Below are 13,566 nucleotides of genomic sequence, written 5' to 3' on the forward strand. Positions count from 1 at the left end.
ATATCAAAACTTTTGAGACACGGCAAAAGCAGTCATAAGAGGAAAGCTCATATCTTTACAGGCCTATGTCCAAAAACAAGAACAAGTCCAAAATAACAACCTAATGCTTCATCTTAAAAAACTAGAAAAGGAAGAACAAATGAAGCCTAAAGTCAGCAGAAGGAAAGAAATAATCAAAATTAGAGCAGAAATAAATGAAATTGAAAACAAAACAAATAAACAAACAAAAAAAAACAATAGAAAAAGTAAATGCAACAAAGAGCTAGTTCTTTGAGGTTAATAAAATTGACAAACCCCTGGCTAGACTCACTAAAGAAAAAAGAGAAAGGACACAAATAAACATAATCAGGGATGAAAGAGAGGAAATTACAACAGACACTGAAGACATACAAAGGATCATACAAGAATACTATGAAAAAGTATATAACACCAAATTTAATAACCTAGAAGAAATGGACCAGTACTTAGAAAAATACAACCTTCCTAGACTGAATCAAGAAGAACTGGAAAATCTAAATAGACCAATGAGCAGTATGAAAATCAAAACAATTATCAAAAACCTACCAAAAAGTAAAAGTCCAGAATCAGATGGCTTCACCAGTGAATTTTACCAAACATTCAAAGAAGATTTAATATCTATTCTCCTCAAACTCTTCCAAAGAAACAAAGAGATGGCAATACTTCCCAACTCATTTTATGAGGCCAATATTACTCTGATACCAAAACCTGGTAAAGATAACACGAAAAAAAGAAAACTACAGATCAATATCTCTCATGAACACAGATGCAAAAATCCTAAATAAGATACTAGCAAATCGAATACAGTAACATATTAAAAAGATTATACACCACAATCGACTGGGCTTCATTCCAAAAGCACAGGGATGGTTCAACATACACAAATCGATTAATGTGATACACCACATAAACAAATTAAAAAATAAGAATCATATGATCATATCAATAGATACAGAAAAAGCCTTCGACAAGATACAGCATCCATTTATGATTAAAATACTTAACAAAACCGGCATAGAAGGAAAGTATCTTAAGATAATAAAGGCCATATATGACAAATCCTCAGCCAACATTATACTTAATGGTGAAAAACTAAAAACCTTCCCTCTAAGATCAAGAACAAGGCAAGGCTGTCCACTGTCGCCACTGTTATTCAATATAACATTGGAGGTCCTAGCAAGTGCAATCAGACAAGAGAACAATATAAAAGGCATCCAAATAGGAAACGAAGAAGTCAAACTGTCACTATTTGTGGATGACATGACTGTCTATATAGAAAACCCTAAAGACTCCACAAGAACACTACTAGAAACAATAACCAAATACAGTAAAGTTTCTGGATACAAAATCAACATTCAAAAATCCATAACGTTCCTATACTCTAATAATGAAGCATCAAAAAAGAAGTGGAAAAAATAATTCCTTTTGCAATTGCAACAAAAAGAATAAAACACCGAGGGATAAATCTAACAAAACATGTGAAGGACCTATATAATGAAAACTGTAAGAAGATACAAAGAAATGGAAAGATATTCCATGTTCTTGGACTGGAAGACCCAACATAGTTATCTAAAGCACTATACAGATTTAATGTAATTCCCATCAAAATCCCATTGGCATTTTTTAAAGAAAGAGAACAAAAATTCATCAGATTTGTATGGAAGCACAAAAGACTCTGAATTGCCAAAGCCATCCTGAGAAAAAAGAACAAGGCTGGAGGCATCACTCTGCCCAACTTCAAATTATACTACAAAGCAACAGTAATCAAAACGGCATGGTGTTGGCAGAAAAACAGACACGTGGACCAGTGGAACAGAATCAAGAGTCCAGAAGTAAACCCATATTTATATAGGCAAAGAATTTTCAACAAAAAAAAAGCCAAAACATACAGTGGAGAAAGGAAAGCCTCTTCAATAAATGGTGCTGGGAAAACAGGAAAGCCACCTGCAAAAGAATGAAATTAGACTGTTGTCCATCACCACACACCAAAATTAACTCAAAATGGATTAAGGACCTGAATATAAGACCTGAAACAATAAAATGCATAGAAGAAAACATAGGAACTAAATTCAAGGACCTTGGACTTAAAGAAGATTTTATGAATTTGACCTCAAAAGCAAGGGAAGTAAAAGCAAAAATAAATGAATGGGACTACATCAAACAAAAAAGCTTCTGCTCAGCAAAAGAAGCCGTCAACAAGGTAAAGAGACAATCATCCGAATGGGAAAATATATTTGCAAACAACGCCTTCGATAAGAGCCTATTATCCAAAATATACAAAGAACTCATACAACTCAATAACAACAAAAAAACAAATGATCCAATCAAAAAATGAGCAGAGGACGTGAACAGACACTTCTCCATAGAGGACATACAAATGGCTAACGAATATATGAAAAGATGCTCAACATCGCTAGCTATTAGGAAAATGCAAATCAAAACCACAATGAGATACCATCTCACACTTGTTAGAATAGCTATAATCAACAGGGCAAGTAATAACAAATGCTGGAGAGGATGCGGAGAAAAAAGAACCCTCATTCACTGCTGGTAGGACTGCAAATTGGTACAGCCACTATGGAAAACAATATGGAGGTTCCTTGAAAACTAAGAATTGATCTACCATAGGGTCCAGCAATCCCTCTACGGGGTATTTACCCCAAAGATTTGAAAACCCATATCCAAAAAGATATTTACACACTGATGTTCAAAGCAGCATTATTCACAGTGGCCAGGACATGGAAGCAACCGAAGTGTCCTAAGGTAGATGATTGGCTAAAGATGCTGTGGTACACATATACAATGGAATATTACTCAGCCATAAGAAGAGATGAAATACTGCCATTTGCGACGACATGGATAGACCTCGAGATAATCATGCTAAGCAAAATAAGCCAGACAGATATCACTTATATGTGGGATATAAACCTAAAAGCAACGAATGAACAGGACAAACAACCAGAGATTCATGAACATGGACTATAGACTAGTGGTTACCAGAGAGTAGGGGTTAGGGGGAAGGGTGAGGTAGATAGAGTAAAGAGGGTCAAACATGTGGTAACAGAAAGAAATCTAACTATGGGAGGTGAACATACAGTGTAAATATATAGCCTTACTGTTAAAGTGTACAGCTGAAACGTATTGGATTTTGTTAACCAATGTCACTCATGTAAAACATATAGGTTTCCAAAGTCAAATACACAAAGTATATTCAACGTCTAAAAAAATGATAGCCAAAAATATAAAAGGCAGAACAGGATAAAAACAAGAGCATAAAAGTCTTCTGAAATAAAGTATAAATTAAAAGCAAAAAAAAAAAAAAAAGTCCATACTACCCAAAGGAATCTACAGATTCAATACAATCCCTATCAAAATATCAATGGCATTTTTCACAAAACCAGAAAAATAATCCTAAACATTATATGGAACCACAAAAGACCCCAAAGAGCTAAAGCACTCCTGAGAAAGAAAAACCAAGTTGGAGGTATCATGCTCCCTGATATCGAACTATACTACAGGGCTAGAGTAATCAACAGCATGGCATGGTACTGGCATAAAAACAGACACATAGATCAATGGAACAGAATAGAGAGCCTAGAAATAAACCCACACCTGTATGGTAATTTAATCTATTATGAATTAGGCAAGAATGTAAAATGGGGTAAAAATAGTCTATTCAATAAATGGTGTTGGGAAAAGTAGGCTGATACATGCAAAAGAATGAAACTGGACCAACTTCTTACACCATATACAAGAATAAACAAATGGATTAAAGGCTTAAATATGACCCAAAACTGCAAAATTCTTAGAAGAAAACATACACGGTGAACTCTTTGACCTCATTCTTACCAATATTTTTTTTTTGGATATGTCTCAGGCAAGAGGGAAAAAAAAGAAAAAAGAAATAAATGGAACTATATCAAACTAAAGAGTTTTTCCACAACAAAGGAAACCATCAACAAAACAAAAAGACAGCCTACTGAATGGGAGAAGATACTTGCCAATGACACATCAGATAAGAGGTTAATATCCAAAATATATAAAAAAAACTCATAGAACTTAACAGCAAAAAAAAAAAAAAAATCCAATTTAAAAATTGGCAGAGAACCTGAATAGACATTTCTCCCAAGAGTACATAACACATGGCCAATAGACATATGAATAGATGCTCAACATCGCTAATCATCAAAGAAATACAAATTAAAACCACAATGAGATATCACCTCATACCTGTCGGAATGGCCGCTATCAAAAAGACAAGAGATAAGTGCGGACAAGAATGTGGAGAAAAGGCAACCCTTGTGCATTGTTGGTGGGATTGTAAATTTGTGCAGCCACTGTGGGAAATGGGATGGAGGTTCCTCAAAATTTTAAAAATAGAGCTGGCATATGACCAGCAATCCCACTTCTGGGTATTTATCCCAATTTGAAAAGATAAATGCACCCCTATGTTCATTGCAACATTATTTACAATAACCAAGATATGGAAGCAGCTTAAATGTCCATTGATAAATGAATGGATAAAGAAGATATGGTACATATGTACAATGAAATATTACTCAGCCATAAAAAAACTAAAACCTCGCTATTTGTGACAACATGGATGGACCTAGAGGGCATTATGCTAAGTGAAATAAGTCAGACAGAGAAAGACAAATACCATATGATGTAACTTATATGTGGAATCTAAAACACAAAATAAATGAAAGAGCAAAACAGAACAAACTCATAGAACAGAAAACAAACTGATAGTTGCCAGGTAGGAGGGCACTCGGAGTGTGTGTGAAAAAGGTGACGGGTACAAATTACCATTATAAAAACAGTCACGAGGATGTAAAGTACAGGATTGGGGAATGTAGTCAATACTATTATAGTAGCTATGTATGGTGTCAGATGGGTACTAGACTTATCAAGGTGATTATCTGTAAGTTATATAAATGTCTAATCACTATGTCAACTGTAATTGAAAAAAAATTTTTTAAATTTTTAACGAAAAAGGAAAAGAAATCTCTCCCTGTGAATTCTGAGGGCCACTGAAAGCTGCAATCTCAGGGGGGCTGGTGAGGGGCAGGGCTGGAGGCAGGCTGGACTTCCAAGGGCATCATAGGTTCACATTCTAGTCTAGAGCTCCAAGGCACACTGGTTTCCTCTTCAGCCTCGCCTGCCCCCTTCCCACCTCCTCCGTCCCCTCAACCTACTTTTTGACCATTGGACTGTGAGGTTCTGTCAGAGTGGGGAGCGAGTCCCTTTCATCTTTGCACACACATGCCCCCCCGTACCCTGTATACAGAAGGTGCTCCATAAATGCATGCTCGACTCTTGTTTCTGATAATCAACCTGCCTCCCCTGGCAGCTGTGCTAGGATTGGATTCATCCAAGGGAACAGAAAGGAAGGGCAGAGCTGGCCAGCCCTGCAGCCTTTACCTCACAAGGTTGGCGCAGGGCCCGGGCCACCGGCAGCTCTGGTACACGCGCTGGACCACTGTCTCCGAGCCGTTCTGCACCTGGCAGGACACAGTCCGTGTCACCGTGTGATGGCACCAGTGCCTGTGGGGAGAACAACAGTCACGTCAGCACTGCTTGTTCCTGAGGTGCTGACTGCAGGTCTAAAGGTTTCCTCCACAAGCCCGGGGGGCTTGTCCTCTTGGGTAAGGGGCCCACTGAAAACCCTCTGCCAGATCTAAGGGGAAGGGAGAGTACCCACCCACCTTAGCCACCAAACCCTGGCATTATTAGGGTCATCAAACACTCCATGTGGAATCAATGAAAAAGACTGTACCCCTGCTTGCCAGGAAGTCCTGCTTCGGTGGGGAAGACAGACAAGTTGATGATTGCAACCCATGGGAACACGGAGCCATAGGTGCAACCACATCGTGAGCAAGGGAGCCATGACGATAGAACAGGGAATAGAGCTCAGGTCCTAAGAAAGCCAACCACATGAGTACTGAAAGATAAGAATCAGCTGGCCAAAAGTGTAGGGGCAATGAGAGGGGGTGGCATTAGCAGAGGAGAGAGCAGAGACATGGAAGTGAGAAAGTCCAGAGCATGTATCTGTCTCACAGGGACCTGTGTGTAATTAGACAGGGCCCAAACTTTGGAGGAAGGGGAGGAGTCAGGAGAGAGAAAGAGGCATGGTACCTGCCAGGCTAGATGTGGGTCTTATCATGAAGTCAGTGGGAAGCTACTGAAGGACTCTGATGGGTGAGTCTGAGGTGACTGTCAGAGGACCACAGTGGAAGGAGCCAGACGGGTAGGATACCCAGATCTCCATCCCTGCTGGTGTCAAGAATCAGGAATGGGACTCACCTGTTTTGAGGTATATGTGGTCAGAGTGCCTCCTAAAAAGCTGATGACCTCCAGGAGAAACTGGGACCCTCTTAAGGTCAAACAACTTAATTTTTGCACACTCTGTACCCTTCACTTATGCCACTGACCCTCCAAGAGGCAAAGCAGCAATAAACAGAGAAATAGAGACAAGCTAATGGAAAACCCCAAATACCAGGAATTTCAAATTATTTGAGGAAAAAGGCCAATACCTTGCAAGAAAGGCACCAACTCGACAGAGATTAAATCACATCTCAGAAAAAAAAATTAATAAAGCAAATAGATGGAGATAATTTTTAAAGCATAATTTATGCCCTCAAAGATACAAAAATTTTTCACTCATAAAAAAATATATGAAGTGAAAAACTTTGGTACCTTGGAAATGAAATGTATGGCTATGAAAATAAAAAGCTCAATAAATGGTCTGAAAAGCAGAATAGATGCATCTAAAGAGTGAGCTGACAAACTGGAAGTTTGAGCCATGAACTTTCCAAGGCTGCACTACAAAGGAAAAAGCAGATGGAAAATGTGGGAGAAAGGGTGAAGGACCTAGGAGGCAGACTTATGTTCCGATATACATCTATTAGTAGCTCTGGAAAGGAAGATCAGAGAGAGCCAAGGGGAGTACGTAGCTGAAGAAATAATAAAGAAAATTTCTGAGAGCCAAAGAAAGACATGCATTCTTAATTTGAACGGGCCCACTAAGCGCTAAGTCAGGTGAACAAAAACAGACAGACAGATTGTGGTGTTATTTCAGAACACTCAGGATTAATGAAGAGAAACTACTAAATGCTGTAGGAAAAAAAGAAAAACAGATTACCTACAATCAATTGAAATTAGATTTCTTATCGGCAACATCAAAATCAAGAATATAGTGACACAATTACTTCAAAGTTCATAGGGGAAATATTTAGAACCCAGAATTCTATATCCAGGCAAACTCTTCTTTAAAGGCAAAGGCAAGATAAAGACAGTGTCGGATGCATAATAAATTAGAGAGTTTACCAGTCGCCTTTTCTGAAAGAATTACTAGAGGATGTATTCCAGCAAAATAAAATAGAGAACATAGGCAGAATGTATTAACTGTGAGAAGCAGTAATGAACAAAGAAGCAATAAGACTTAATAACAGCCTAAATCTAAAATCCAAGATGATTGCAAGATGGAAGATGGCAAAGAGGGAAAATTGTATGGGGGACAGAAGGAACTAAAACTTGCTAAGATATTTGTCTTGTTTAAGGAAAGAATATAGAAGCTGTGTAACTTTAGGTGTAGTATGAAAATATACAATTATATATATTTTTGAATTTGAGGATAAATACTAGCAAGGATATAAAGAGGACACAAAACTGACTAACTCTGAAAGAAAAAAGTAAAACAAAGTAAATATGTATGATCTTACATCAAAACGTTTCAAAATCTTCACAATTTTCTGGAAAAATATATATTACCAATATCAGAATAGTCAAAAATACCATCGAAGAAAATGAAAAGTTAATCAAAAGTCAATCTCTCTCCCCAAAGGCACCAGGAGACCTAGTTCAAAATCTGGTTCTGCCTACTATGTGACTTAAGCAAAGTTATGTCTCCTCTCTGAGCCTCAGTTAAATGAAAATTACTACCTCTCAAGGTTATTGTGAGAACTAAATGAGCACATCCAGGTTAGTGGCGTGTAAACTGTGTGTCAATACATACCCCAAGATATCATTATTGATTAGCTGACTGTGGAAACCCTATAATGTTCAGGCTGTTGAGCTGGGAAGGGAATCCAGCTTTCCTTCCAAGGGACCAGCAGGGTCCCATCCACAAAGTGAGACTCCTGCCTCTGCCAATTACTCAGGGAAACTGAGTTTGGAACTTGTTCGAGTTGTCAGCAGCATGAGCCCTTTCTTCATCTCTGCCAAGAAGCATCAGTGTCATCACAGGGTGATTCTCTTCAGGATGAACTACTGTCCAATCCAGGGACAAAGCTCCACCCCAAGATCTGTTCCTGGTGGTCCAGAACAGACACAGACTGTCCAGCCCCCTCTGAATCACAGTGGGTCAGGGCTTTCTATAGGGAAATGAACAGTGAATTGAAAAACATTTTCAAATGCCTTGATTCATCATCTCCAGACATTCGAGCTTTTAATGGGCTGTAAATGGCTTCCCAAATCAAAATCTGGCCAAAAACAACGAAGAAGGCAGGCAGAGACATGGAAAGAGGGCTTCGGGGCTTTTCAGATGGAATTCAAAACCCTGTTCATCTGCAGGCACCCGAGGTTCTGAGAAATCTGCTACCTCTTAGGACCCCCGAGTCCTGAGTGTTATGTCTACATCTTTTGTTTGGCAGGTGACATCATGCCACAACCCACCTCCATCCCCCACCCTTGTTCATTGTTGGTGCAGAGTGGTAGGTGAACAGGGTTATATGGGCTACAGATAACTTAGCTTGGCAGGAGATGTCCATCCTTTCACGACCTCCCTGGAAGGAATGGCCCAGGAGCACAGAATATGGGAGTAGCAGAGCTGGTCCTCGACTGTCTGGGAAGTAAGGTTGCCCTCAGTAGCCTTCTTCAGGATGGGAGGAGACTGGAGTTATCTTTGGGCATCATCTCAGCCATCATCTCCTCGTTTTCTCCCCTCCCCATCCAGTTGAGCTGTCATGGAGGGCCCAGGATGGGAAACTCACTCTCAGCCTTGGGGCCAGATCTGCTCCCCTCCTTCCTTTTGAGAAGAGGCCCACTCCCCGATGGGGAGGTCAGCTGACATGGCCCCACTCCGCCAGGCTCACAGACTGCTCCCACAGCAGCTTTCACTAAGTGTTTGGCTCTATGGCTTGGCCCAGCAGTGAAATCCTTAATTTAGAGTCCTTTGGGAAAATAAGTGTTAAGTGACTTCAGGAAATTATGTCACAATGGAATGAAGGGGCCTTCCGGACACCCCTGGCCCATGCCCACCTCTGAACATAACTAACCAACCTGTCTCTGATGCTGCCTGCCACTCAGGGAGAAGCCATTGCAGCAGCCCCTCCTCCCCATAGCCTTGGTTCCGCCTCTCCCAAATCGGTCCTGAACCCCAGTTTTCCTATCTGAACTTTGCTTTGGGACCTCTGATCTTATGCTTACTCTCCATCCTCAGGGCCCTGAGCTCTAAACCTAAACCAAGGTCTTTGACGGTGCCCTTCCTCTCCACGAAGACCATCCCATTCTGCCTCCATTTCCCTGTCTCACACTCTGTTCCATCCCCATTGGAGTCACCTCAATGCTCCCTCTCGAACACCAACATATGTGCCCACTTGCTGGACAGTGGTCACACATCATCATAGCTCATGGGACACCTCAAGATGCACCATTTCAGTCTGTCCAATACTGAGCCTATCGCCATCCAACTTCAACTTGCTCCATCTTGGTGACCATAGCCACAAAGCTCCTGGTCTCCTTACCCAGAACTCCCAGGGACAATTCCACCTTCTTCTCCCTCACTCTCCATGGCAAATTAGCCCCCATGCCAGGAAAGTCAGCCTCCTGTACCCCTCCTCACCCTCCTCTCAACATCCTGATTTCAGGCATGTTTGTTCACTCGTCTTTCACCAACAGTCTCAGCCACTACTCACCTCCCTGCAGTCTCCTCTATTTGCCACCAGAGGGCGCTCCCTCAAACACAAATCTGGCCCTGTCACCTCTCTTGAAACTCTTCTTAGCATCCCATCTCCCATGGCTCCCACCCACCTCCCAGGTTCCACCTCCCACCATACTCCATCTTGTCATTTACACTTTCATATTGTCCTCCCTGACATGCCATCCCGCCTTCTTTCATTCGGCCAACTCTTATCCTACCATTCTCCATTCAGGTTCCAACTCCTCCTAAAAGCCCTCCCTGACTCCCTGGCCAGTAAAGCACTCCCACCTCGTGCTCCACAGGCGGTGTACACACCTCTGTCCTAGTCCTTATCTTACCAGAAGATTTCCGACAGGTTCCTCAGGACAGCAGGCTCAGAGCAGACCTCCTAAATATGTGCTGATCTGACCCCAAGGTCCCAGAAGGACTTTCTCCCATCCACACCCACGTACTAAAAACTGCTTCTCGGGTTCTGCTGTGCCAGGCCCAGGGTCCCAGCAGATTCTGCTCCCATGGCTATCACCCACCACAAGGCTGGGGGTGTCCGGTCCAGTTTCAGGCCCCTTTCCACCTGGCCTTCATTCTAATCACCTGGCCATATCCTGCCTGACTTCCAGAGAGGCCAATTTCAAGGGATCTGTCTGCCAGCTGAGCTCAAAAAGCATTATGAAAACTGAGGTTTGCAGCCTGAAGGCAATGAACAAACAGATGGGCAATCTAGATGACTAAGGCCACACCCATGAAGCAGAGCCCATGAGCCTTGCCTGGTCCCCAGAGAAATGCAGGCAGAGGATCCAGCTCCCAGCCCCCACCAGGGAAAGAGAGCAAGTCTGACCACACAGAGACCCTCTCCAGCAGGCAGTCAGGCCCAGCACCCCAACACCCGTTTTATGGTTGGCGAAACACTTTCACATACTATTAAGGGCTGGATTGTATATCCCCAAAGTTGAAGCTCTAATCCCAAATTCTTCAGAATGTGACTGTATTTGGAGATAGGGTCTTAAAGAGATAATTAGGTTAAAACGAGGTTAAGCCCTAGAGGAGCTTTGTTATGTCATCCCCAGTAAACTAACACACGTATGTGACCTCATTTAATCTTCTCAACAGTTCTCAGGTAGGAATTTTATAGAGAAGGAACCTGAGACTCTAGAGGAGCCTCAGGGTCACAGTAAGTGATCTGTTTAGGTCATGAAGCTCAGACTTCTAATTCCAAACACCAGTCATATGCCACAGCCACCTTGCCAGTGAGGACAGCGAGTGTCAAAGAACAAATACGATATGTCCTGGCAAATACAATAGCCCTTGGCAGACCCTTATCAGTCAAGTCCCTCAGGAGACCATCTCACATGCCAAACAGCAAACATGAGGAACTGCCCCCACCCCAAGTGGGAAACTGAGGTTTCCCACTGAGACACATTTGAGGGCAGTTCAGGCCACAGCAAGGCTCATGGGGTAGGCTCAGAGTTGGTCCTGCTCCCTGCCTCCTTCTCTCTGCAGCTACCTAAATCAGACCTCCACTCATCCTCACATGACCCTGGGCAGTAAGGACTGTTATTATTCCACTTTTATAGATAAGGAAACTGAGGCACAGGACAAGTGTAAATAACACATCCAAGGTCACCCAAGAAGTCAACAGGCAACTGAGATTCAAGCCCAGCCCTTGGCCACTTGGCTACACTGCAAGATTGACTTGAAGTCCACCCCGAAGTGTCTGGGTCTCCACGTGGGGCTGTGCCACCAAGAGAAGGCCGTGCAGCAGACCTTGATGGAGACAGCCTTGCTGACAGAAACTGCGGAAGACCAGGAGCTGGCAAACACAGGGAGGGCCTTGGGTCTTGGGAGAGAGTCGAGATCCAAACTAGATCTCTCCAGCCCAGAGCAAGGAGCCAAATCTAACAAGATGAAACATGACCAGGCGAAAGCGAAGTCCGGCACTGAAGCCCCAAAACCCAGCGGACAAGCCCCAGATGGAGCGAAGAGGTTCTCGCCAACAATAAGTTCAGTGTGAGTCAGTGGTGTGTGCTGCAGCCTCCAAAACACAAAGGCAATCTCAGGCTGTCTTAACAGAATAACATCAAGAACACCCCTGCTCCCCTCCCTCCCCACCAGCCAGCCACGTGTGGAGGACACTGCGCTGTGTCACCCAGATCCCCTTCGATGAAGGCTTTAGCCCCAGCTTCCAGAAGTGCTATTAGTAGGCATCTATCAGCAGCTACCCCTCCCAGTGCGGCCTCAAATGCCCAGAGCTGCCTCATCCAAGGCTTGGCTCTTCCCAGGGTAGTCCCCATCCAGTGCCTGGTTGTCAGGACAACTCCGAAGGGCCATTCTAGCTGGAGAGCTCCCTGAGAGGTCATCAGTAGCTGTCATTGGGCCTGCATCACAGCCTAACTGCTCCTTCTGCACCCCCCTGCTTCTGTCCCCTCCCTTCCACAGGCATCACTCCTAAGAGCTGTCCCAAATGCACATCCTCCATATTGGAGCCCATCTCAGTGTCTGCTTCCTGGAGATTCAACCTGGTATCTGCTGTGAGCCCCAACTGGAAAAAAGACAAATTGACATCCAGTGCACTGCGGGGAGAGGGCTGTGGCTGCTGTCCTATGAGAGGATGACAGGGCTCCGTGGGAGGAAAGGGAGGCTGACCTACAGAGCAGTGAGTGTCCATGGGAAGAGGACAGGTCAGAAGCTCAAGACTTGAAGAACTGAAGGGGAAGGCCCCGTGCCCTCGGATTCATATCGACCATCTTTAGCAGGTGAGGACTGTTGGCAATGGGTCCCTCAACTACACTGAGCAGAATTAAGCTGAGGGCCATGGTAGGAGGGGGCAGCTCTGGAAGTCCAGCTCTCCACCTGCAGGGGAACCAAATGAGACCTGCCTACTTGGCCCCAGAGGACCCAGAGTCAGGTCAGAACCTAAAGGCTAAGGAGATGCCTGCTTCCAGGAGAGCCAGCCACAGGTGCAGTGAGCTACCCACCATAGTTGTAGTGGGTGCCCCGTCCTGGGAGCGGTGAGCAGAGGCAGCACAGCCACTCAGTGAGTAGACGGTGAAGATACACGATCAAGCTGTGAAGAGCTTGGAGACACACCTTATTGGAAAAGAGGAGGTGAATACATGGAAGTTTTTCTAACTTAAGGGGAAGCTGGTGATGGGGTTCCAGGAGGACCCTCTAATGGTGGGCAGGTGGGGGAAGGTGGGCAGAGGCTGGAAGCTGAGCCCAGTTAAAATAAATAGACACGGTCCACAAAGGTGCTCATGGCTGCAGTCCCCCTACATGGTCTTCTCCATCATCTGCCCCCATGTGGGCAAACTGGGTCCGAACCAGGCCAACCCTTGGACTGCCACACAATCTCTCCTAACAAAGTGTCTCTGTGGCTGATGTTTCTCTCTGTCTCTCATCTGCCTAAACCACTATCCAGGGTTACAGTTTTGTTTATGTAAGGATAACTGACTGTATGTTACACTAAGTCCTGTTCAGTTTTTAGGGCACAAAAACCAGTTGGTGTGTTTGCATAAGAAGATAGATTTGCCTGCATTTTCTCGAAATACTTTTTACTGGAACTGTCTGTTTTGAGGCAGTACTGGGGAGGAAGTTAAGTAAATTTAAGGTTGCTCACTTTTAGAGGGAAA

General features: G+C 43.4%; 1 protein-coding gene across 2 annotated transcripts in view; it reads right to left on the minus strand.

Annotated features, from left to right (window-relative positions):
- The window catches only part of COL26A1 (collagen type XXVI alpha 1 chain), a 182,155-nt gene that overhangs the window by 134,593 nt on the left and 33,996 nt on the right, over positions 1 to 13,566 (minus strand). For both annotated transcript variants that reach the window (XM_039849022.1, XM_039849021.1), the window contains exon 2: positions 5,443 to 5,565. In XM_039849022.1, coding sequence (XP_039704956.1) covers positions 5,443 to 5,565 — 123 coding nt within the window. The remainder of the gene's footprint in view (positions 1 to 5,442; positions 5,566 to 13,566) is intronic.

This window comes from Pteropus medius, unplaced genomic scaffold (assembly GCF_902729225.1).
Source record: "Pteropus medius unplaced genomic scaffold, Ma_sr-lr_union100, whole genome shotgun sequence".
In the NCBI taxonomy this organism is placed as follows: domain Eukaryota; kingdom Metazoa; phylum Chordata; class Mammalia; order Chiroptera; family Pteropodidae; genus Pteropus; species Pteropus medius.